This window comes from Acinonyx jubatus, chromosome A2, assembly GCF_027475565.1.
Source record: "Acinonyx jubatus isolate Ajub_Pintada_27869175 chromosome A2, VMU_Ajub_asm_v1.0, whole genome shotgun sequence".
NCBI classification, from domain to species: Eukaryota; Metazoa; Chordata; class Mammalia; order Carnivora; family Felidae; genus Acinonyx; species Acinonyx jubatus.
In genome coordinates this window covers 116,075,937-116,097,409 of record NC_069383.1, presented here as the reverse complement: position 1 = coordinate 116,097,409, position 21,473 = coordinate 116,075,937, and the positions used below count along the sequence as shown (strand labels likewise).

At 45.9% G+C, this 21,473-nt stretch overlaps 1 protein-coding gene across 7 annotated transcripts in view; it reads right to left on the bottom strand.

Moving 5' to 3' along the window:
- Positions 1 to 21,473, bottom strand: part of SRGAP3 (SLIT-ROBO Rho GTPase activating protein 3) — a 354,753-nt gene that overhangs the window by 65,569 nt on the left and 267,711 nt on the right. For all 7 annotated transcript variants that reach the window (XR_008297014.1, XM_053219015.1, XM_053219016.1 and 4 more), the window contains 5 exons: positions 11,891 to 12,076; positions 6,834 to 6,962; positions 5,253 to 5,474; positions 3,659 to 3,760; positions 1,300 to 1,497 (listed from right to left, as the gene is read on the bottom strand). Coding sequence is in view for 6 of the 7 variants with exons in the window: in XM_053219015.1 (XP_053074990.1) it covers positions 1,300 to 1,497; positions 3,659 to 3,760; positions 5,253 to 5,474; positions 6,834 to 6,962; positions 11,891 to 12,076 (837 nt within the window). In the remaining variant the exon portion in view is untranslated. The remainder of the gene's footprint in view (positions 1 to 1,299; positions 1,498 to 3,658; positions 3,761 to 5,252; positions 5,475 to 6,833; positions 6,963 to 11,890; positions 12,077 to 21,473) is intronic.

The window sequence follows — 21,473 nt, the reverse complement described above, 5'->3', positions numbered from 1 at the left end:
AAAGGAAAAAAAGAGACAAATGAAAAACCAGACTCTTAACTATAGAGAACAAACAGATGGTTACCAGAGGGGAGGTGGGAGGGAGGTTGGGTGAAACAGATAAAGGGGGTTCAGAGTACACTTATCATGATGAGCACTGAGTAATGCACAGAACTGTTCAATCACTATACTGTACATCTGAAACTAATATAACACTGTATGTTAACTATATTGGAATTAAAATTTGTAAATAAAAATAAAAACAAAACAAAAAGAATATGATCTTAGAATGTATGGAAAGGAGAATAGCACCTAGGGTGGGAGGAGGCGGGAGTTTAGCTCTAGTCTGTGCTGGTCAGATCACTGCTCAGAGTCTCGCTTTAACACAGGCATCAATAAAAGGAACAAGTTCAGGAAAGAGACACCAGGATGCTGAGGCCACTCAAAATGAAAGCTTATGAGGCAGGATTTACAATATCAGGTATGTTTAGCCTGGAGAAATGAAAACCTAGCTCGTTAGAAGCACACCGAAGACTGTCTTGTGGAATTATCCTCTCTGTTGCCCCAGAGAACAGGATCAAGATGAATGACCAGAAATCCCAGTGAAGTAGAGATAACAGAATACATCATAGTATCTACTGCCGGCCACAGGCCAGACAATAGGGCTGTTTGGAGAAGGAAGGAACTTTTAATCCTAGGTCTGTTCAAGCAGAGGCTGGATGCCTTTTTGGTAGGGATAGGGTTGAATGTGATCAAACATCAGACGGAAGATCTGAAGTCCCTTACACCCCCAAAATTCTATGTTCACTAAACACATGTTGAACAAAGATCCAGTGCCCCCTAACCTTGTTCTTCCCTGCCCCAGCAAAATGGAATGCATATAATCTGGGATTTTACATGATGGGCTGACAACTTACCAGCAGTTTGCACAGATCATTCAGGGCATGGTTTCTAAAGCCCACACCCAAATTTAGGTACCTCAATGTGACAACCGTACATTAAACTTTAGGTTTGTTATTTGGGCTTCCACTAGGCTAAGAGCCATTTCCCTCATACCCTATGGAACACAACTCTCTGGGGTTTTGTAGGTTAACTGCAATAACCATCAATCCAGGATCAATGCTGATGCTCCCCACTGGTAATTCACCTTTTTGCATCTCACAAAGCCAAGGCAACTTCATTTGAGAAGCACATTGGAAACTTTTTAGCTCTAACTGACCCACATGGTTTTGCTGGCTCCCCCTAGCTTGGGCTGTTCCCCCAAAAGTCACTGCCAGCAGGTCAGTAGACAGTAAGTTCTGGGTCCAAGACACCACTTACCGTAAAATAAAACATTTCTGTTTCTTGCTGGTTGGCCCTCCTTTTGGCAATGTTGATCTTGCTCATGTAGGTCTCAGAGGCAGCCGACTTCACAGACTCTGTAGATCGACTGTGTTGGAAGGCGTCAGAAACATCAAAGTCCTCCACAGTCAGCATGTCCTGTAAGGTCTGCATGGTGGCATCCAGGGTTTTTCTAACCTGGAGAAACACAGCATGTCAACAAAAACCCTTCAGCCTCAAAATGCCTTTCACACCTCAAAATCCTTTTCCCCACTTTATTTCTTTCACGTATAGTGTCTAGGAGGTGGGCAGGACAAAGATGATCATTCTCATTATACTGATGTGGAGTATAAGGCCAGCGAGCTGGCTAGGGAGAGAACCCATGTTGCCCAGTCTAACATCATTGTATTGGATTGCTTCTGCCGAAGAGAACCTGGGAGAATGTTGTGACAAACAAGGAAGCCAGGTTTCCAGGTTTGTTTCTCTTTTCCTGATTATATAGCCCCACACAAGCTCCTCCAATAGGAGGCAGGTCCCTTGAGCAGAAATATTCTGAGTGCTCATCCAGAGAGATGAGAGGACAGAGTCTAGATAGGATGAGGGGCCATCCTCAGTGGACATACTCTCTGGCTATCTGCCCCTGACTTATCAAAAGCCTGACTGAGAAATGAGAAAAGAGAGGAAGATCATGCTGAGCCAGTCCTCCAGGATCCCAACTTCTCTCCTGGAGTCAAGTGGGACCCCCAGAAGGCTACACGTGCAGAACACACGAGACCTGACCTCGCAACATCCCTTCACTGACTTGTACCCTATACTTCGATGGAAGGTCACTCCAAAAACAGAGGAGAAACTGCATCTACATTCACTGTTAAATTATTGTCACCCGAAGTCTTTCTTGTCACTCAGATCTCCACTTAAATGTCACTTCCTGGAGACATCAGAGCCCCCTGACTACTGTTCCTAACTTAGTGCCCACCATCACTTGATATTTTGCATACTGCTTTAATGTTTTATCTACCTATCTTTTTTTGCTAGACTATAATCTCCAGGAGAGGAGGCACTATGTTTTCTTGTTCACTCACTTTACTTTGCCTCTAGCACAGTGTTTAGAGCATGGAATGTGCTTAACAAATACTTGAAAAATACTGGTTGAAAGAATACTTGTGAATGAATAAATGTATGGATCAGTTCTTTCTAACACAGCCTGACAGTAGTTCAGGTTCAAAATTAAGCATTTCCATAGCCATGAACAGCCTATACAGAGGAACTTTTGCATCATTCTCCTCTATGGGGCCCTGCTTTCCAATTTAAACCCCACTAATATTGTTATCCATATACTGTTCCATGTAAACAATTGAAAATGCTTCAGGGGAGGATACAGAATACTTCCTTCATCTCCTCTCTCTCCTCGGGTTTGAAAAATAAAAACACAATCCATTTCTGTATAACCTCCCCCCAGGGTCAGCTTTGATTCGTTATCGTCCTGCATGACAATCTGTCTCACGTCTGTCCCAGCTTTGTCCTTTGTGAAGACATGGAGCAAACCAGCTCTCTCCACCCAGGACAGCCCTCTTGAGATGTGAAGACAGGGGCCATGACTCCCCATCTCCAGCTGTGGTTGCACTTTCCGGTGATAAACTTGCCCAAGATTTTAGGTGACATTCCTCACATCCTGCTGTCCTTTCTCCAGGGGCCTGTAGTTGGTTGACATCCTCCCTGCATAAAGGCATCCAGGCTGGAATGGAATGTTTCCCATCTGGCTTCCTCGGTCCACATCAAAACACACCACAGCTGGTATTTCCATTCGTGCCCTCCCAGGGGCGATCCTGTGTCACTAGCCACGTGGGAGGTGTGCTGGCCAAGGCAAGACAGAAGTTCCTTGGGGCTCAGGATCCATCACACATTCGGTGTGCCCTGGGCTTTTTTATTACATTGTGTAATTTAAAATACCGATAGCTATCTTTGATGATCAAAATAACACAAACTCAATGCAGATAACAGAGAAAAGCACAAGAAGAAAACAGAAATCACCTATAATTCCTCTACCCAGATATAATCACAATTAACATCTCAAAGCATTTCTTTCTTTCCAGGCATTTTTTCTTGTGAATAAACACAGATACACATGCACCTCCTCTAGTTTACCATACTCAGGATACTACTGAACGTAGAGTTCTACATCCTCTTTGTTCTTAACATCTTGGGAGCATTCCCCCATCCCTTTAAAGATTCTTGGTGTGCCCAGTTTTAATGGGTATGTAATAATCCATCTTATGGATGGACCCTAATTTCTAATGTATTCCACAACAAGCCAGGCCTTTGTAAGGAAATCGCTTACAGGGCAGAGCAGCCCACTCACCTCCTCATTCTCTATCTTGAGAGTGGCCAGTCTGGACTGCAGCTGGTGGTACCGCATGAGCAATTCCGTCTGGACGGGCTGCTGAGCGCTGACCTGGCAAACCTGCAAAAGGACAGCCACCACCTGCCCTTGCCCAGTGCTCTCATCACTTGTGTGGAGCCAGGGCTGGGGGCCATCATCAACATCCCTATCAACAGCTGAAGAAACAGGCCTGGAAAGGTTAAGTGACCTACCCATGGTCACACAGCTTGTACCTGGCAACACCAGCCAGGAACTGGGGTCTTCCTACCCCAAAGGCCACCCTCTCACATTGCAAGTTGTGGCCTCTCAGTCACGGTCTTCTAGGTTTGTCCAACCCTAGTAGGTTTACTAAACACTTTAACATAATCTCATTAAGTGAGACTAGTTCATTTAAAGCAGGAAGTCGAAGAAGAAAGCAATGGCTTGACAAAAGCCAATGAAAAGAAAAACAAATGGAAACAATCAGTAGAGTTGTCCTATTCCCCATCAGGAAGGTGCTTTGGTGAGGCAACTGTGAGTCAGTAGCCTGCTCATGGGGTGGGGGAGGAGGTGAGTGGAAGGAGACATTGCTCTCCCTACACCCACTCCACCCACAGCTCCCTTACTACCTGTGGGCTGGGCAGCCTGGCATAACTCAGCTGAGATCATAAGGGACTGTAGGGCTCTGTGATTTACTAGTTATTTACCACTAACGAGGCAACTCAAACTTCACAGTCACCCGTCGTAACCATGAGGCCAGGATTTTTAGGTCCAGATGATGGGCCAAAGGGTTGAATGCAATGGCTGAGGGACGGGCCAGAAGCTGTGGGAGACCCTGCAGAAGGCCCCTCTTTTGCAGATGAAGAAAGTGGGGAGGGATGAAAAGGGAAAGCTCAAGGATCTATTAGCATAAGGGACTTTGCACAGTTTGAGTAACCACTGTGATGCTTTGTGGCCAGGAACAAGTACTTCCTGCACTTATTTATTTATTCATTCCAGAACACGGTTCTGAGGATCTGAGTGGCACAAAACCCAAGAGAGGCGAAAGTGGGTGATGGGCACTGAGGAGGACACCTGTTGGGATGAGCATTGGGTGTTGTATGGAAACCAATTTGACAATAAATTTCATATTAAAAGAAAAGAAAAGAAAACAAAACAAAACCCAAGAGAGCAGAGTTGGTGGTAAGCCTCCCGTAGGGGAGGACAGGCAGTGCCCAGGCAAGGCTGCCGCCAGAGCGGCTGCGGTGAGGCCTAGCTAGCCTCCTGTGATCCAAGGTCATCCAAGGGAAGACTGTGAGATGCTTGTGTGACAATGTGGGACTCCCTTGGGGTCTAGACATAACTGGGAAGGATGTTAAGGAGAGTTAAGGTCTTGTAATTCTACAGGTGAGGCACGTGAGCCAGCAAAGTTAGGATATCAGTGGGAAACTCCTCAGATGGGGAAGCCCCTGGACCGAGAACATGACCTGAGGCCTCTGAGATCAATGTCATGCATGTGGAACAGGGGCTGACGTTCCCCTCCCACCGATGTTCTGGGAGCACATGGGAGAACAGGTGAAACGGCCTCAAGCATGGGCTCCTGGGAGAAGCCTACCTCATCCCCCATATGGGGCTGGAACTCAAACTTGAGTGGAGGACAGAAGACCTGGTTGCACATGTCCATGACAGTGTGCTTGTCACTTCGGGAGTCCAGGTTGTCTACCGCGTTCTCGATGACATCCAGCCCCTCGTGGCGAGAGGTCTCCAGGTTGTACTCGGCTGAGAGGTAGGTCCGGAAGGTGCGGGCCAGGCTGGCATGAAAGCCCAAGTCACAGCACTTGGAAAGAGGCACACGACAGAAGGCTGTGGGCTGTCACATGGAGGTGGGGGCCAACGGCATTCCCTTTCCCATGACAGTGGCTTACCATTACCTCACATTCCACAGTCAAATCTTTCATCCTGGAAACCCTTGTGCACTTTGGAATCTTGCTGCACAAATCTCCCCAAAGCCCTCAGTGGGAGCTGGGTATTGTGATTTGGGCACTAGCAGAACTTCTCTAGCTCCCCAAATTCATCACATTCTTTCTCGTTTCTAGGCCTTCACACATGCATTCCCTCTGCCTGCAGACTGCCTAAATATTCTTCCTTGAGGTTTCAGTTTAGAGGTCACTTCCTCCAGGAAGTCCTCCTTGATGCACTCCCCGCTCAGAGTTTATATCATGCTTCCCTCCTCTGGGGGCCCGCATCTCCCCCACCTCCCTCACTGTGACACCTGCCAGTTGGCTTTGTGGTCACCTATTAAGGTTTCAAGGTTATGCATTGTAAGCCCCATGAGGAGAGACCCATGGGCTATTGTCCACTGTGGTGCCTCAAGGCCTAGAGCTAGCAGGTGCTCAATAAAAATGTGGCAAATGAAGACAGGAGAGGGCTAGAAAGAGTGAAAAGTTGTGAGAAAGAGGAGAGATATGGCCTGGGGCATGGGAAGCCACAGGCAGGGCTGGGCAGCTCCCTCTCCCGGGGATTGTGGCAATGGGTCCCTACTGCAGCCATGGAAAAGTGGTGACCCTCTGACTCCCTGACAGGACACAGCAGACCCAGAGGAAAAGGATCCATCCGCCAGTATGGAACCTTTCCTGAGCATCTACAGGCCAGATTCCTGTCCGTGTGGGATGGGCAAGACACAAAAAGCAGCCTCAGCTCCAGCACAGATGACACAGAAGCTCTCCATGATGATGCCCCTCATGACGTTCTCTCTCCAAGCCGGCGGACTCTTCAGCATGACCTACACATCTGGTACTCAGGAGTCAGGCTTCCATTCTGCTTTTGCTTAAACTGCCTGATTTCTCCCATGATAATATTCCCTAAACATACCTATACTACCCTGGGAAACCCTGCAGGCTGTGAACTGTGTATGATCACCCCTATACCTCTATACCCAGAAAAGGGCCCGGCGTAGAGGAGGGGACTTGGGCAGTGCAGGTGGAATATAAGACTGCCTGACCTGGCCATATAGGGGCTGCCAGAGGCCCACTCCCACCCACGGAAGTAGAAACCAGGAGGTGATACTCATTCCCCAGGCCCCAATGCCCACTGCCCTTCCCCTCCGTCGGGGCTCATGGGACATGCACATCAGCTAAAGACAAGGGCCAGTCCAGGTGTGGGGCCCTGTTCAGTCCCAGCCTCCCCAGGTGCTCACGTCGATTAGGTCGGAGACGTCGTGGATGTAGTACTTGCTGATAGCTGCGTTGGTGGCCGCCAGATTCAGCAAGTAGTCATTCCGGGCCTTTGTGCATTTCAGCTTGTTCTCAGAATACTTTGCCTGCCTCTGCAAGAACACAGTAGACATAAGAGCTGAGGCACTAACCTGGCTCTCATCCCTCTTTCGAACCCTCTTCCTTCAGGCTCCTCGTTGCTCAGTCCCCTCTGTCTTTCCTTTAAGAGGCTAAGTTCACTCCTGCCTCTAGGCCTTCAGGCTCGTTCCCTCTGCCTGGTAAGCCATCCTTCCAAGTCCCTATGAGGCCTGCTCCTTCCGTCCTTCAGGTCCTTCCCCAAAATCAGGTGGCCAGAGCAGCCTCTGAGGACAACCTTGCCTGAAATGAGTCTTCAGCATCTGCGGTGCCCCTCCCCCTTCCCTTCCCCTGATCTACTTTTTTCACTTATTTTATCTTTGTTCAATTTTTAGTGATTGTTTTCATTTTCATTTAATTTTTTTAAAGACTGTTTGTTTATTTATTTATTTATTTATAAATTTTTTTTAACGTTTTTATTTATTTTTGAGACAGAGAGAGACAGAGCATGAACGGGGGAGGGTCAGAGAGAGGGAGACACAGAATCTGAAATAGGCTCCAGGCTCTGAGCTGTCAGCAGACCCCAACATGGGGCTTGAACTCACAGACCGCGAGATCATGACCTGAGCTGAAGTCGGCCGCTTAACCGACTGAGCCACCCAGGCGCCCCAAAGACTGTATATTTAGAGCAGTGCTAGGTTCACAGCAAAAGTTGAGAGGGTACATTAGTTCCAACTGATAAACCTACAGTGACACATCATAATCACCCAGCGTCCATAGTTTACATTAGGGCTCACTCCTGGTATTTTACATTCTATGGGTTTGGGCAAAGGTATAACAATATACATCCATCATTATAATATCAGACTGAGTAGTTTCCCTGCCCTAGAATACTCTGTGCTCCCCCTATCCATTTCCTCCCTGCCACCTACCCCTGGCAACCACTGATCTTTCTCCTGTCTCCATAGTTCTGCCTTTTCTAAGATGTCATGTCGTTGGCATCGTACAGTATGTGGCCTTTTCAGATTGACTTCTTTCACCTAGTAATATGCATTTAAGGTTCTTCCATGTCTTCTAGGGGCTTGTTACCTCATTTCTTTTTAGCACTCAATAACATTCCACTGCCTGGGTGGACCACAGTTCGCTTACCCATTCACCTACTGAAGGACATCTTGGTTGCTCTATTTTTCTTCATAACCATTCTTCACTACCTGAAATTATATTTTTTACCTCTTTGTTTACTTGCTGGTTTTTGGGGTCCCCCACTAGAAAGTAAGCTCTATGAAGTCAGGGACTTGATCTGCCCCAGTCATCACTGGGCCTGGAGCACCCAGAACTGTCTCTGCACAAAGTAGGCAGTAAGCACTTTTCACTGGTTGTGTGGACATGAATGGTGAGAGAGGCAGACTGAGCAGCTGGAGGTGCCAGTGTTGGCTAGGAGTTGGACGGCCTCCCTGGGAAGCTGCTTCTGTCCTGGGCCAGCCTGGGCAGGAAGAGGTAGAGAGAAAGTGGGTTGGAGAGCTGTCCCTTTACCCCTTTCAGACGATGAGTCCTGTTCAGGGTAGAAAAACGGCTCTCCTTTAACAAACAGGGTTTTCCTCCTTCACCTAGGCACTCTTAAATCTTAAATCTTCCTTATCCCAAGCAAAACTATGCAAGTGGCCCAAGTGTCCACTGATGGATGAACGGATAAAGAAAAAGTGGTAAAGGTGCACTTGGGTGGCTCAGTCGGTTAAACGTCCAACTCTTGATATTGGCTCAGGTCATTTTGGGCTCTGCACTGAGCACTGAGCCTGGAACCTGCCTGGGATTCTCTCTCTCCCTCTCTATCTGCCCCTCCCCTGCTCGTGTTCCCTCTCTCTCAAAGTAAATAAACATTTTTAAAAAAAATGATCTAGAGAATATAGTGCTAAGTGAAATAAGTCATTCAGAGAAAGACAAATACCATATGATTTCACTCATATGTGGAATTTAAGACACAAAACTGTAAACAAAGGAAAAAAGAGACAAATAAAAAACCAAACTCCATGGCAAATAAACTGATGGTTACCAGAGGGGAGGTGAGTGGGGAGAGGGTGAAAGAGGTGAAGGGGACTAAGAAGGGGATTTAAAAAACCTTTCATTCCAGATCGTGTTCTCCTAGCTACCTAGTAGGGGTGCTTCCATGTCAACCTTTGAATTCTCTTCATAGATCTCCTCTGACCTTTCTCCAGGGCCCATTTATTCTGGGAAACAAATTCCTCCTGGTAGTTACAGTCCTGTACCAGCCACGTACCCGACTCCTCACAGAGAATTTTGAGACTCCTCACCCATTTCCAGGGTGACCCCCACACCACTTTCAGCCCTTCATGAATTTGTAACATTTTATACCTGGAAAGGATAGTAAAGATATCGTAGTTTAATTCACCCACTTTATAGGTGAGAAAATGAAAACTGAAAAGAAGTGGCTTGGGGGCACCTGGCTGGCTCTGCTGGTAGAGCACGCCACTCTTAATGTCAGGGTTGTGAGCTGAAGCCCCACGTTAGGTGTGGAGATTACTTAATAAAAAAAAAAAAAAAAAAGTGGATTGTCCAAGAGCCAAATGGCTGATTAGCATATAACTCTGAACTAAACTTAGTCTCCAGATCTCCCAGCTGGTGGTCTCCCTCACCTTCTATTTATCCCCCATGTTGTAGTTCTGTAATTCCTTACCTGCTTGTCTTATTTTCTTTTTCTTTCTTTCTTTCTTTCTTTCTTTCTTTCTTTCTTTCTTTCTTTCTGTCTTTCTTCCTTCCTTTCTTTCTTTCTTTCTTTCTTTCTGTCTTTCTTCCTTTCTTTCTTTCTTTCTGTCTTTCTTCCTTCCTTTCTTTTCTTTCTTTTTTCTTAATATATTCACAGTATTGTACAATAATCACCACTATCAAAATTTAGAATATCAACCCCAAAAGAAACCCTATACCGATTAGCAGTCACTCTCCATTCTCTTCTGCCCCAGCTCCTGGCAACCAACAATCCACTTTCTGTCTCTGTCTAGTCTGGACATTTCATATAAATAGAATCATACAATATTATGACTGGTTTCTCTTACTCAGCATATTGTTTTCAAGGTACATCCATGTTGCAGCATGTATCAGCATTTCACTCGTTTTTGTGGCTGAATAATATTCCACTACATGGTTAAACCACATTTATTCATCCATTCACCAACTGATGGACATCTGGATTGTCTCTACTTTTTGGCTACTATGGATAATGCTGTATGAACATTCATGTGCAGGTCTTTGTGTGGATGTATGTTTTCATTTTTCTTGAGTAGATTGCCTAGGATGGAACTGTTGAGTCATATGGTAACTTTATGTTTAACATTTTGAGGAACTGACAAATTGTTTTCCCAAATGGCTGAACCATTTTACATTCCCTCCAGCAATGTGTAAGTGTTCAAATTTCTCTGCAACCTCACTAGCAGTTATTATTATCTGCCTTTTTTATTTTAGCCATGTTGGTAGGTATGGAGTGATATCTCACTGTGGTTTTGATTTGTATTTCCTTAATGACTAATGATGCTGAGCATCTTTTCATGTGCTTATTAACCACTCATGTAAGTTCTTCAGAGAAATATCTATTCAAATCCTTTACCCATTTTTAAATTGAGTCTCTGTCTAATTATTGGGCAGCACACTTTTCTTTGCCTTTGAAATTACCCTGGAATCTTACTTTATTTGCCTATGGTTACTTTTCCAGGTCACCGAGGCCCTGGTGAATTTTATTTCCACTCAATCTCCTATCATTTTAAGAGGTGTAGGATCATATAATCATTGAATTAGACCCATAGAAGCCCAAATAAACATCTGGTGCAATGTTTGGGACACAGAAGAGCTCAGAAATATTTGCTGATTGTATGGAATGAATGAATACAGAGAATTCAACAAGAAAATCAGAGCTTTTATGAAGAAAGAAACCTTAGAAGTGACCTAACCTAGGATGACAAAAAAGCATGTACGCTGACCTTCTAAATTCCCTGGCCGTGGCAGACATCATTAATTGATCACAGCTGTGTTTTTAACTGATGTGTGGAGGAGGCTTCACAATCTTCAACACAGAGCCCTGGGCGGGCACTACCAATCAATCAGAGTGGATATGAGAGAGAACAGTCATTTGCCATCACTCTCAGATTTTTAAACTGAGGCTCAGGGGCGCCTGGGTGGCTCACTTGGTTAAGCGTCCGACTTCAGCTCAGGTCATGATCTCTCTAGTCCCCAGTTTGAGCCCCACATCTGGCTCTGTGCTGACAGCTCAGAGCCTGGAGCCTGCTTTGGGTTCCGTGTCTCTCTCTCTCTCTCTGTCCCTTCTCCACTTGTGCTTTGTCTCTTTCTCAAAAATAAGTAAACATTTAACTGAGGCTCGGGGAAATACTGTAAATGTGGCCTTTTCAAAACCCAGTCTGTCTGACTCCAATGCTAGCACTCCTTTCACCGTGCCCCACTAAAGCATTTTATCAGCTCCCATACATGGTAATTCTAAATCTCCCATCTTTAGCTTGTCCCATCTTGGAATGGGTTCTTCATTGGGTTCCCCAGGCACTGGTTGGCAACACAATGCTGTTTCCTCTTGTTGGGACACACTCAACCCCAACCAGCCCTCCAGCCACCAAAATGGACTCCCGAGCAAGCCCCTGCCCCGACAAATGTCCGGTGATTCCTGCCCATCTGAGAATGTGCTTGCTGGGCGTGATTCTCGTTACAGTTCAGCTCTCTTGTCGGCTGGCCCTTTCCCTGCCTGTTGATCCTGGCACAAGGCCAGGTCTGACAAATGCTAGTGAGGCATGGCCAGCCCTGCCTCCTCCGTGACACTGACCTCCAAGAGAGCACATGATGGTGGCTCAGCACATGCACCCTCAGGGTGCATAGGGGGAAGGCTGAGGCTGTCAGCAGGAAGCATGCCCCTGCCTTCTACCCTGCCCTCAATTTTTCCTGGGCCTTCACTTACCTTCTCCTTCATCTTCTCAATTTTCTTCACAGAGCTGCGGCGCTGGGGCCGGTCCTCGTGTCGGAGCAGGTTCATGCTGAGGTCGCCAGACTTGTTGAACTGCTTCTCCTCCTGCTTCTCGGCCTCCTTTAGCTTGCTTTCTGCACTGATGCTCTCTGCATGGTACATGTGGTAGGTTTTCATGACCTGGGGACACAGGAGAGCAGGAAATCAGCAGCACGCACAGCCCAGCATGCCATCCCTGTGCTCCCGGCCCCCTTCAGGTTCTGCGTGCCAGTAAGCTGTGCTGTACCCTCTTCCCACCACACACTTGGGCTCCTGGCTGTTCTTTACTTTCGCACAAACTTGGGGAACGATGATGGTCATCAGTGGCAGCTTCATCGCCATCATCATCATCACCAACTCATTAAGTCCTGACTGAATGCCAGGAATGGACGTGTAAAGAGGAAATTTAAGGGGCGCCTGAGTGGCTCAGTCAGTTAAGTGTCCGACTTCGGGTCAGGTCATGATCTCACAGTTCATGGGTTTCAGCCCTGCACTGGGCTCTGTGCTGACAGCTCACAGCCTGGAGCCTGCTTCAGATTCTATATCTCCCTCTTTCTCTCCACACCTCCCCTGTTTGTGCTCTGTCTCTCTCTCTCTGTCTCCCTCTCAGAAATAAACATTTTTTTAAAAAAAAGGGGGGGAAATTGAAAACCCCCAAGTATTTGGGGGTCTCAGAGGTGATATGACAAACTTGGCCCTCCCTCAGCTGCCCTCTCTGGCCCTGCCAGCCATGACTCTTGTCCCTCACTCCCTCCCTCCTCCCAGTGTCACTGGGAAAGCCCCTCCTCAGGGGCTCAGGGAATGCCCATGGGAACACGCAAATCCTCTCCTCAGCTGTCTCCTTATTGGCCTGCAAATGGAAATGGTTCTCTCCCCAAAAGGGGCATCACTGGGTAACCTAATTGCTATTCTACACTTTCTGAAAGAAACTCATCCTTGGCTAAACAGTGTATTCCCACAAAGCAAACTGCACTTTGCTCTTCTGCTTGCATAGCAGAAGTACATATTGTTATAGCAAGGGAATTTTTGAGACAGAAGAAATCCTAGACATCATCTAATCCAATCACTAAATTTTACAAATAAGGAAACTGAGGCCCCAGAGGGCAAAGTGGCTTTTCCAAGACTGAACAGTATTATCAGCGTAGTCTCCAAACTTTGCCTCCGTGTGGCCAACAGTACGATCAAGCTACAGAACACTTCCATTACACCACAGAGATCCCTCACACCCCTTTGCAGTAGGTGCCTACACCGCCCCCCCCCCGGCCCCAGACAATCACTGATTTCCTTTCTGTCACTGTCAGGGTTTTGTGTGTTCTAGAACTTCATATACATGGAAGCAACACATATAAATTCTTTGGGTTCCACCCTCTTTTGCTCAGCAGAATTTTTTTGAGATTCTCCCAGTTCTTTTTCATTGCTGAGTAGTTATTATTACATTGTATAGGTCTATCACTATTTGTGTATTTATTCATATGTTAGTAGTTACCTGGGTTGTGCACAGTTTTGGTCTATTATGAATAAAGCTGCTAAAAATGTTCATGTATAATTCTTTGTGTGGACATACGTTTTCATTTCACTCAGGTAAATATCTAGGAGTAGAATGTAGGGTCATATAGGAAGCATATGTTCAGCAAAATTAGAATTCTGGTCTCTTTACCCAAATGTCCACTGATGGATGAATGGATAAAGATGTGGTGTGTATACACACACACACACACACACACACACACACACACACACACATACACACACAATGGAGTATTACTCAGCAATCAAAAAGAATGAAATCTTGCCATTTGCAACCACGTGGATGGAACTAGAGGGTATTATGCCAAGTGAAATTAGGCACAGAAAGGCAAATATCATATGACTTCACTCATATGAGGAATTTAAGATACAAAACAGATGAACATAAGGGAAGGGAAGCAAAAATAATACGAAAACAGGGAGGGGGACAAAACATAAGAGACTCTTAAAAGGGAGAACAGGGGGATACTGGAGGGGTTGTGGAAGGGGGGATGGGCTAAATGGGTAAGGGACATTAAGGCATCTACTCCTGAAATCATTGTTGCACTATATGCTAACTTGCATGTAAATTAAAAAATAAATTATTATAATTAATTAACTAACTAATTAATTTTAAAAAAGAATTCTGGCCTCTTTTAATCCACCACTCTTTCTACCATACCATACTGTTTTCATAATTTGTTACCATTTTCTCGGCAGGTGTGAAGAGTTTCGGCAGCCTTAAAACAAGTTGGGCAGTCCCATATCAACAGGACTTCATCTCCCAGTTGCACCTTTCCTGGGTACTATCAAGTTTATGATCATATTTCTGTGCTAAGAAACACACGAACTTTCTGGAATCCATTGCTCCTGAGCTTTGCTTGTTCTCTTCTCTTGTCATTTGGATAATCATAGCAGCTAATAAAGCAGAGGCTTCTACCTGGGGAAGGGATACACTTCTGCCTAATGGGGCCGTTTAAATCAGAGAACTTGGACCAAACTCTTGTTCAACATTATAACCTTATTCCTTCTCATCTGCAGTCCTGTGAAGTGAGTTTATTAGATGAAGAATTCCTCTCTCTTACCATTAAATCACAGCATCAGTCTGTTGCACAGAAAGCCCCATTTGCCATCGGCCAGGAGTTAATGTGGGAAGTATCTGTTGTAGAACATAGTAGGTATTGTAGAGCATGAGCTCTGATACAAATGTCTGGTGCAAATGTCCTGATGGTGCCTCTTACCAGCTGTGTGACCTTGGGCAAGTCACGGAACCTCTCTGACCTCTACTTCCTCATTGTAAAATGGCAATGACCACGACACCTACCTCATAGATCGTTATGAAGACTAAGTGAGCTAACATAGGTAAAGTGCTGAGAACAACAACTGCCACATGATAAGAGCCACGTAGACATTAGCTGCTACCACCACCACCACCGTCATCATCACCCGCGATTTGGGCTGAGGGTTTGAGAATCTTGAATTTACTCATTTGAGTTCAGGAAAATGCTTACAAATTCTAAAGAACGTTAGGTATTGCACAAAATTTTATTCTCTTTTTCTTAAATGTTTATCTATTTTTGAAACAGAGAGAGTAAGCAAGGGAGGGGCAGAGAGAGAGAATCCCAAGCAGGCTCCATGCTGTCAGCGCAGAGCCCAACACAGGGCTTGAACTCACGAACCGTGAGATCATGACCTGAGCCAAAATCAAGAGTCGGACATTCAACTGACTGAGCCACCTAGGCACCCTGCAAAATTTTATTCTATACCATGTTTCTCCCTTCTTCTTTCATCTTGAAAACCTCCCCAAATGTCAAAACAATAAATGAATAAAAAATGCAATCAACTTTTCTTTATTGGTCTTGGTGGAAAGATCTCTTCTGTGCATTCCACCCATGTTTGCTTTTTTGAATTGCCCTAAAGCCTCTAGAGATGCTATTCTCAGTGATTTCTTCCACTCCTCATGCCAGTTCCACTAAACTTATTTCCAAACTCAATGGACCAGAAAGTGTGCCAGATCGATGTGTTCTCGACATCTAGTGGCCAAAAGGAACGACTGCAGGCTTCTAGAAAACCAAAGCAATTGTCTATTTTTCCACCATCTTTATGCCACAGCTCCAGCTCCAGGAATGTCATACATATAAGACTTGGGAATGCCTGCTGAAGTCTATCTCCAAGGGCCCCGCGTTTCCATTCTCAAAGTTTTTCTCTATTCCTCTGCATTCATGGGGACCACTGGTGTCTTTACTTTTCTACCATGCTGCTGGGGTGTTCATTTCTGGACTTACTCCCTTCTGGGTTCAATGATTCTTACAAAAGCCACTTTTTCTGTTTCAGCTGCTGAGGTCTGCTTGTCTCACCATTAATCTATCATCTGTGTTGAGCAGTTCAGAGGAAGAGAGAGCGTTTCTATTTGCAATTAGATCTTCCTGTCCAATCATCCATGCATCCATCCATCTATTCACTCAAGGTCAGCATCCCAGCTGGGTGTTCTCAGCCTCCCACATTTCCCTTTGCCTAGTTTTCCACTGAACCACTGAGTACTTTTCCTGCTCTACATCAAGCCAAACTTGCCAGCACAGTCTCTGAGCTGAGTTGCAAAAATCCCATGATTGGATAACACAGCCCGACAACCCTGGGACCAAACTCTCTGAATCCAACTGGTAATTCTTTATCCTAAGAATAACAGTGAACTTGGTTGCCCAGGATGACTTATGTCACACAGCTGCCACAAAAGAGTTTACCTGGGGACCTCTCGAAAATGAGTCTAACTATATCCAGAATCCTCTAGATGATGCCTTTATTTAATTACCTGAAATACAGGTTTTAGCATGAAATGTCCTTAGCTCAACAGAACAGTCTGCTCAATACAGCCAGTCCAGGATGTGCTAATTAATGTTTAAAATTATGAATTACTTCAGAGTTTGCAAACCTCTTTTTTTATTATCTCCAAGGAGCATTTCAATGAATCCTTATCCCAACCCTGGGAGGCAGTATGATAACAATAATGGTGATAGCAGCTAACATTTATTGAGCACTTACTTACATGCCTGGCCTTGTTCTAAGCACTGTACATATACAAACTCTCTTATTTCACACAAAAACTCTAGAAGGTAGACACCATATGATCCCTGCTTTATGGATACGGAAACCACAAAACAGGGATGAAAGCGTCCTCTTCCCCGCAGGGAAATCAGGAGACCTGGTTTGGAGACTCAACCCCAACTTGCTGGGTGACCTTGACAGAGGCTTGTCCCCTCTGGGCCACCTGGTGGAGACCAGAAAGGGGGTGGGTAGGAAAGTGTTCCATAAGTTGTAACAATAAAGTGACTGGCTGACAGCCCCAGTGTTGGGGGTGGGAAGGGAGCAGAGGTGGATGCAGGCATTCAGCTGAGGCCAAGGCACTGAGACCCAGTCTTCAACTCGGCACCTCTAAAGGACCCCTCAGAGGCACCCACCTAGCTTTCTGCCCAGCTTAATGGGACGTTCGTGTTCCAACCCTCTAGACCCAATCAGGGAAGCCCTGTGGAACAAGTCTAGCACAGGCTGAGAAGGAGCCTGTAAGGACATGTCAGTTGAGACCATTGTTCTTGGACACAGATCAGTTTCATATATTCTCAAAAGGCTCCCCAGAAATCTTGGTGTATTAGCCCATCTTGAAAGAAACTGAGGCTCAGAAATGGCAAGTGGATTGTACAAAGTCACTCAGCGAGCCACACAGCTAGGACTTCTGAGCTGTCTCTAGTAATCACGCTGCCTTTAGCTGTATACACTTTGCTTTCTGCATCTTCCCAAATGCTCAGATCATGAAAACAAGAAAATATTATATGCATAATCCTTCAGACCCTCTCTTGAATGCAAAAGAAGCCAAAGGAAATATGGAAGTTGAGAGCATCAATTAAGGGACATGCTGGGGCAGGATAAGAATCAGTTGTTAGACAACAGGTTCTCAACAATGAAGTTCATGTGCACTTCCTCTTCCCCACAAGCAGGACCATCTCTGAGTCACCCAAGAGCTGTGCATGGGTGAAATCCTGGGCCAATGCATGCCAAAGACATCTCTGAAGGATAAGCAAAGTTCCCAATTTCAGTATGACCACCCATACTGTGTGGCCTACGTTCTCTGAACAACTTACAATCACTATCTTATTTACTCATTGCACGTCTATACACTGTCTTACTGCAACTAGAATGCAAAGTCCAGAGATCCAGGACTTTGTTCATAAACATATTCCCTATACTAAAGCAGAGACTGGTATGCAGAAAGCATCAGTATATATTTGCATGAATGAATGAATGACAGCTGGCTGGCTGAGCGTATAGGTGGAAGGATGGGTAGATAGGGAGATGGTTGAATTGATAGATGGGTGGGTGAGTAAATGGGTAGATGGAGGTGTGGGTGGATGGAAGGAATAGAGGAAGGAGAGAAGGGAGAATAAAATGGAGGAGGTACAGTTCTACTGCCTTTCACCTTGTGAATACATTTGAAGGTAGGGAGACAGCTACACCTTTGATCATTAAATATTTATTGAACAACTCATTACATACTATAGTGTGGAAGAAAGGGTCTCCACCATCAAAGAATACACACTGCAGTAGGGACATGGACAAGTTCACAAGTGATGATCACACGGTGTAACAAGTGCTGTGATGAGGGAAATGCAATGTGATAAAGGATGGCTTTCTGGAGGAAGTGACATCTAAACTGAACCTCGAAGTAATAGCTGTTACCTGGGTGAACAGGGCAAGAGTTGAGGTGGAATATTCCAGAAAAAGGGAGCAGTGTGAGTGCTAAGGCCAGAATGAGCAGGAGTCAAATAGGTTTGAGGAATAGCTTACAGGTAGAAGTATATCAGGTGTTTCAGTACTAGTCAATGGAGTCACCTCCTTATACTCCCCCAATACTCCCCCTCAGTGGACATCTGTTGTTTTTCTCTGCCTAGGATCATCCAGTCCTCATTCTTCTGGAACAGCTTCCTGATTTTCTTTGAGGAAATCCCCAAAAATTCCCCTCCGGCACTCTCAGTCCCAGTGGTTCATGGGAAACTGACACCACTCTCCAATCCAGGAGTGGGCAGGAGATGCGGGGGTGGGCAGGAGACACAGGCCTGGCCAATCAGTAAACATTATGTTAACCTGGCCACAGTGATTGGAGCCCAAGACCCCAACCAGGTCAATCAGAGACAGCCCAGGGCTTTGTTGGAAATGCTGGGAAGGGCAAATTAATTTTCCACCAGGATACACTGAGCTGATAGAAAGTGAGCTTGCAGTGGGGGACCATCTTTGTCACCCCTGGGAGAAGACTGCCTGATCATGAAGACATCACAGAGGAAAGCAAAATCAAAAGAGAGAGGGGATGGATGGATAGGTGGATGAACCAATGGAAGGAAAGAGGGAAGGAGGAGAAAGAGACAGAAAGAAAGGAAGGAGGAAAAGTGAGAGAGGGAGCAGTCTCCTGCCTTTGATCTGGTGAGCCTACTGAAGGTGTGGGGAGAACAGTTACACCCGGATCATTACATATCTATTGAGCAGTTTATGATATGCCAGGTACTGGCAGGTGCTGGCAATACTACTATGTGGAAAACAGACAAGGTGTTGTGCCTCACGGAAATACACACCCTACTCGGGAGAGAAACAAGTGTGTGAGCCTCTGAGATTCAATACAATGATTCTTCACTTCCTCAGTATGCATGGATTCCCATCCCTAGTTATTGAATGAGTCCCTGATAGCCACCCCACTACCCACCTCAGTGCCCAACTCACAACCAGGCAATACTGACTGACCGAGCAGGGGGATGCTTGTCCCACACCCCAGCTTCTGCCTCACTGTTGCCTTCAGGGCTGCCCCCTGGCCTCCCTCCAGCCTAGGGAAGTCCCCTGTCCTTAAGATCCAAACTAAATGGCATCTCTTCTCTGTGGCCTTCTTGATGCCCAGCTGGACTTCATCTCCCCACCCCTCTTCCCACCATGTCTATGTCCCCACAAGGACATTTGTCGCACAGTGTAACGATATCCCATCTTCCGGACACAGTGGAGGATCAGCACAGGTATGCTGAGTGACTGAACGAATGTCTTGGCGGGAGAGCTGGGAGAGAGGAGGAGGTTGTCTGGAGGGAAACCTCGTCCCCTTGTTCTCCTTTGGACCGCTCCCACCCCTAAATGAACCTGGGCCACACCCTAGCCAGCAGGCTGCGATGGTCTGGCAGAGCCTGCCTTTCCCTGAGTTGGGAGACATGCCCTTGTCTGCCACCAACAGTGATGTGGCATGAGGATAAAAGCTGGAGAGGGGACTCAGAGCTCCTCGAGTTTCGTGCCTTCATGCCACAGATGGGCAAAATCAAGGGCCAGAGCCCAGCTAACTTGCACTGGTTGGCATTTCCCAAAGTGTGAGATGGGAACCACCTGTGTCAGCAAGACAGTTTTCAGGTGTTCCAGATGTGTGGTTAACCCTTTCAATTCTCTGATTTATCAGGAGGGAAAACTCAGTTCGGTGCTCGCATGTCAGCAGGAAGGAGCACTGTTGTATCTTCATCTAACTTGCAGAACCCTTCTGTTTACACCATGTTGTTTTTCATTCGCTACTGTGAACTATCATAACCTTCCAAAACAAATGCAGATAGGACTTTATATATATTTAAATAACTAAATTTATTTATTTAAGTAGCTTTGGGGAGTAGACTAGGAGCAAGCTCTGCCACTCCCCAGCTAGGTGACCTTGGGCTGGCCACCTGACCTCTCTGGGCCTCAGATCCCTCATCTCTAAAGTGGGGTGATGGCTCAGTCAGTTGGGCGTCCAACTCTTGATTTCGGCTCAGGTCATGATCTCATGATTCGTGGGTTTGGGCCCCACATTGGGCTCCATGCTGACAGTGCAGAGTCTGCTTAGGATCCTCTCTCTCTCTCTCTCTCTCTCTCAAAAACAAATAAAGTTAAGATAAAATGGGGTGGTAATACTATCACTACCTCAACGAGTTACGGTGAGGATGAAATGAATTAAGAGATGCAAAGCATTTAGCCCAGTACCCAGCACATGGCAAGCATCATATAAGAGTGGAGACTGATTATTAGGGATATGAAACAATCTCCAAGATATAACCACAAAACCAAGATGCAGAACTGTAGGTCCAGTTGTTACCACTTGTGTAAAAACAGGAGTGTGCAGGATACGTCCACACGTGTATGCTCTTTGATGAACCAAACATCTCTGTGAGAGGATACTGCTGAACTAGAAACGAGTAACCCAGGTTGTATGGAGTAAGGGGGACTCCGGCAACAGAGACACAATTCTCATCATGGAATTTTTATACTGCTTAAGCATTGCTTTTTACTGAGTGCATGTATTATCTATTTCTAAATTTAAATATTCAACAATTTTTTTCATGTTTATTTATTTTTGAGAGAGAAAGAGACAGGCAGACGGAGTGTGATCAGGGGAGGGGCAGAGAGAGAGGGAGACACAGAACTCCAAGCAGGCTCCAGGCTCTGAGCTGTCAGTACACAGCCCGATGTGGGGCTTGAACCCACGAACCACGAGATCATGACCTGAGCCGAAGTCAGACGCTTAACTGACTGAGCCACCCAGATGCCCCATTAAATATTCAACAATCTTTTAAAAGAGAAAGTCTCTCTGGCTGGAGTATGGAGTATGAATAATAGAGAGCAAGCCTCGGAGATGGGAGAGTGGTCAGCTGGTGATTGCTATTTTTCAGGCAAAACATTCTTAGGTCTCTGGCTGGCCCTGTGACAAGGGGGGAGGAGGGGAGAGGAAACACGCGGAAGTATACAAGAAAAATATTTATGCTTCATTCTTTCATAAAATACACGATTTAGCACTAGTGTTTGCCAGGCATTACGCTATGCTGTCTGCCACTCACTCTTCTCGGAACAATCCAGTGATGAGCTGGTAACATCCCCACAGTCTAGAGAGGGGCTGAGGCTCACAGGGTTTGACAACTGACAAGGCCTTGAACCCAGGCCATGCTGACTCTAAAACGTGGACTCTTCCCAATACACAAGGTTGCTTTTCCACTAATTA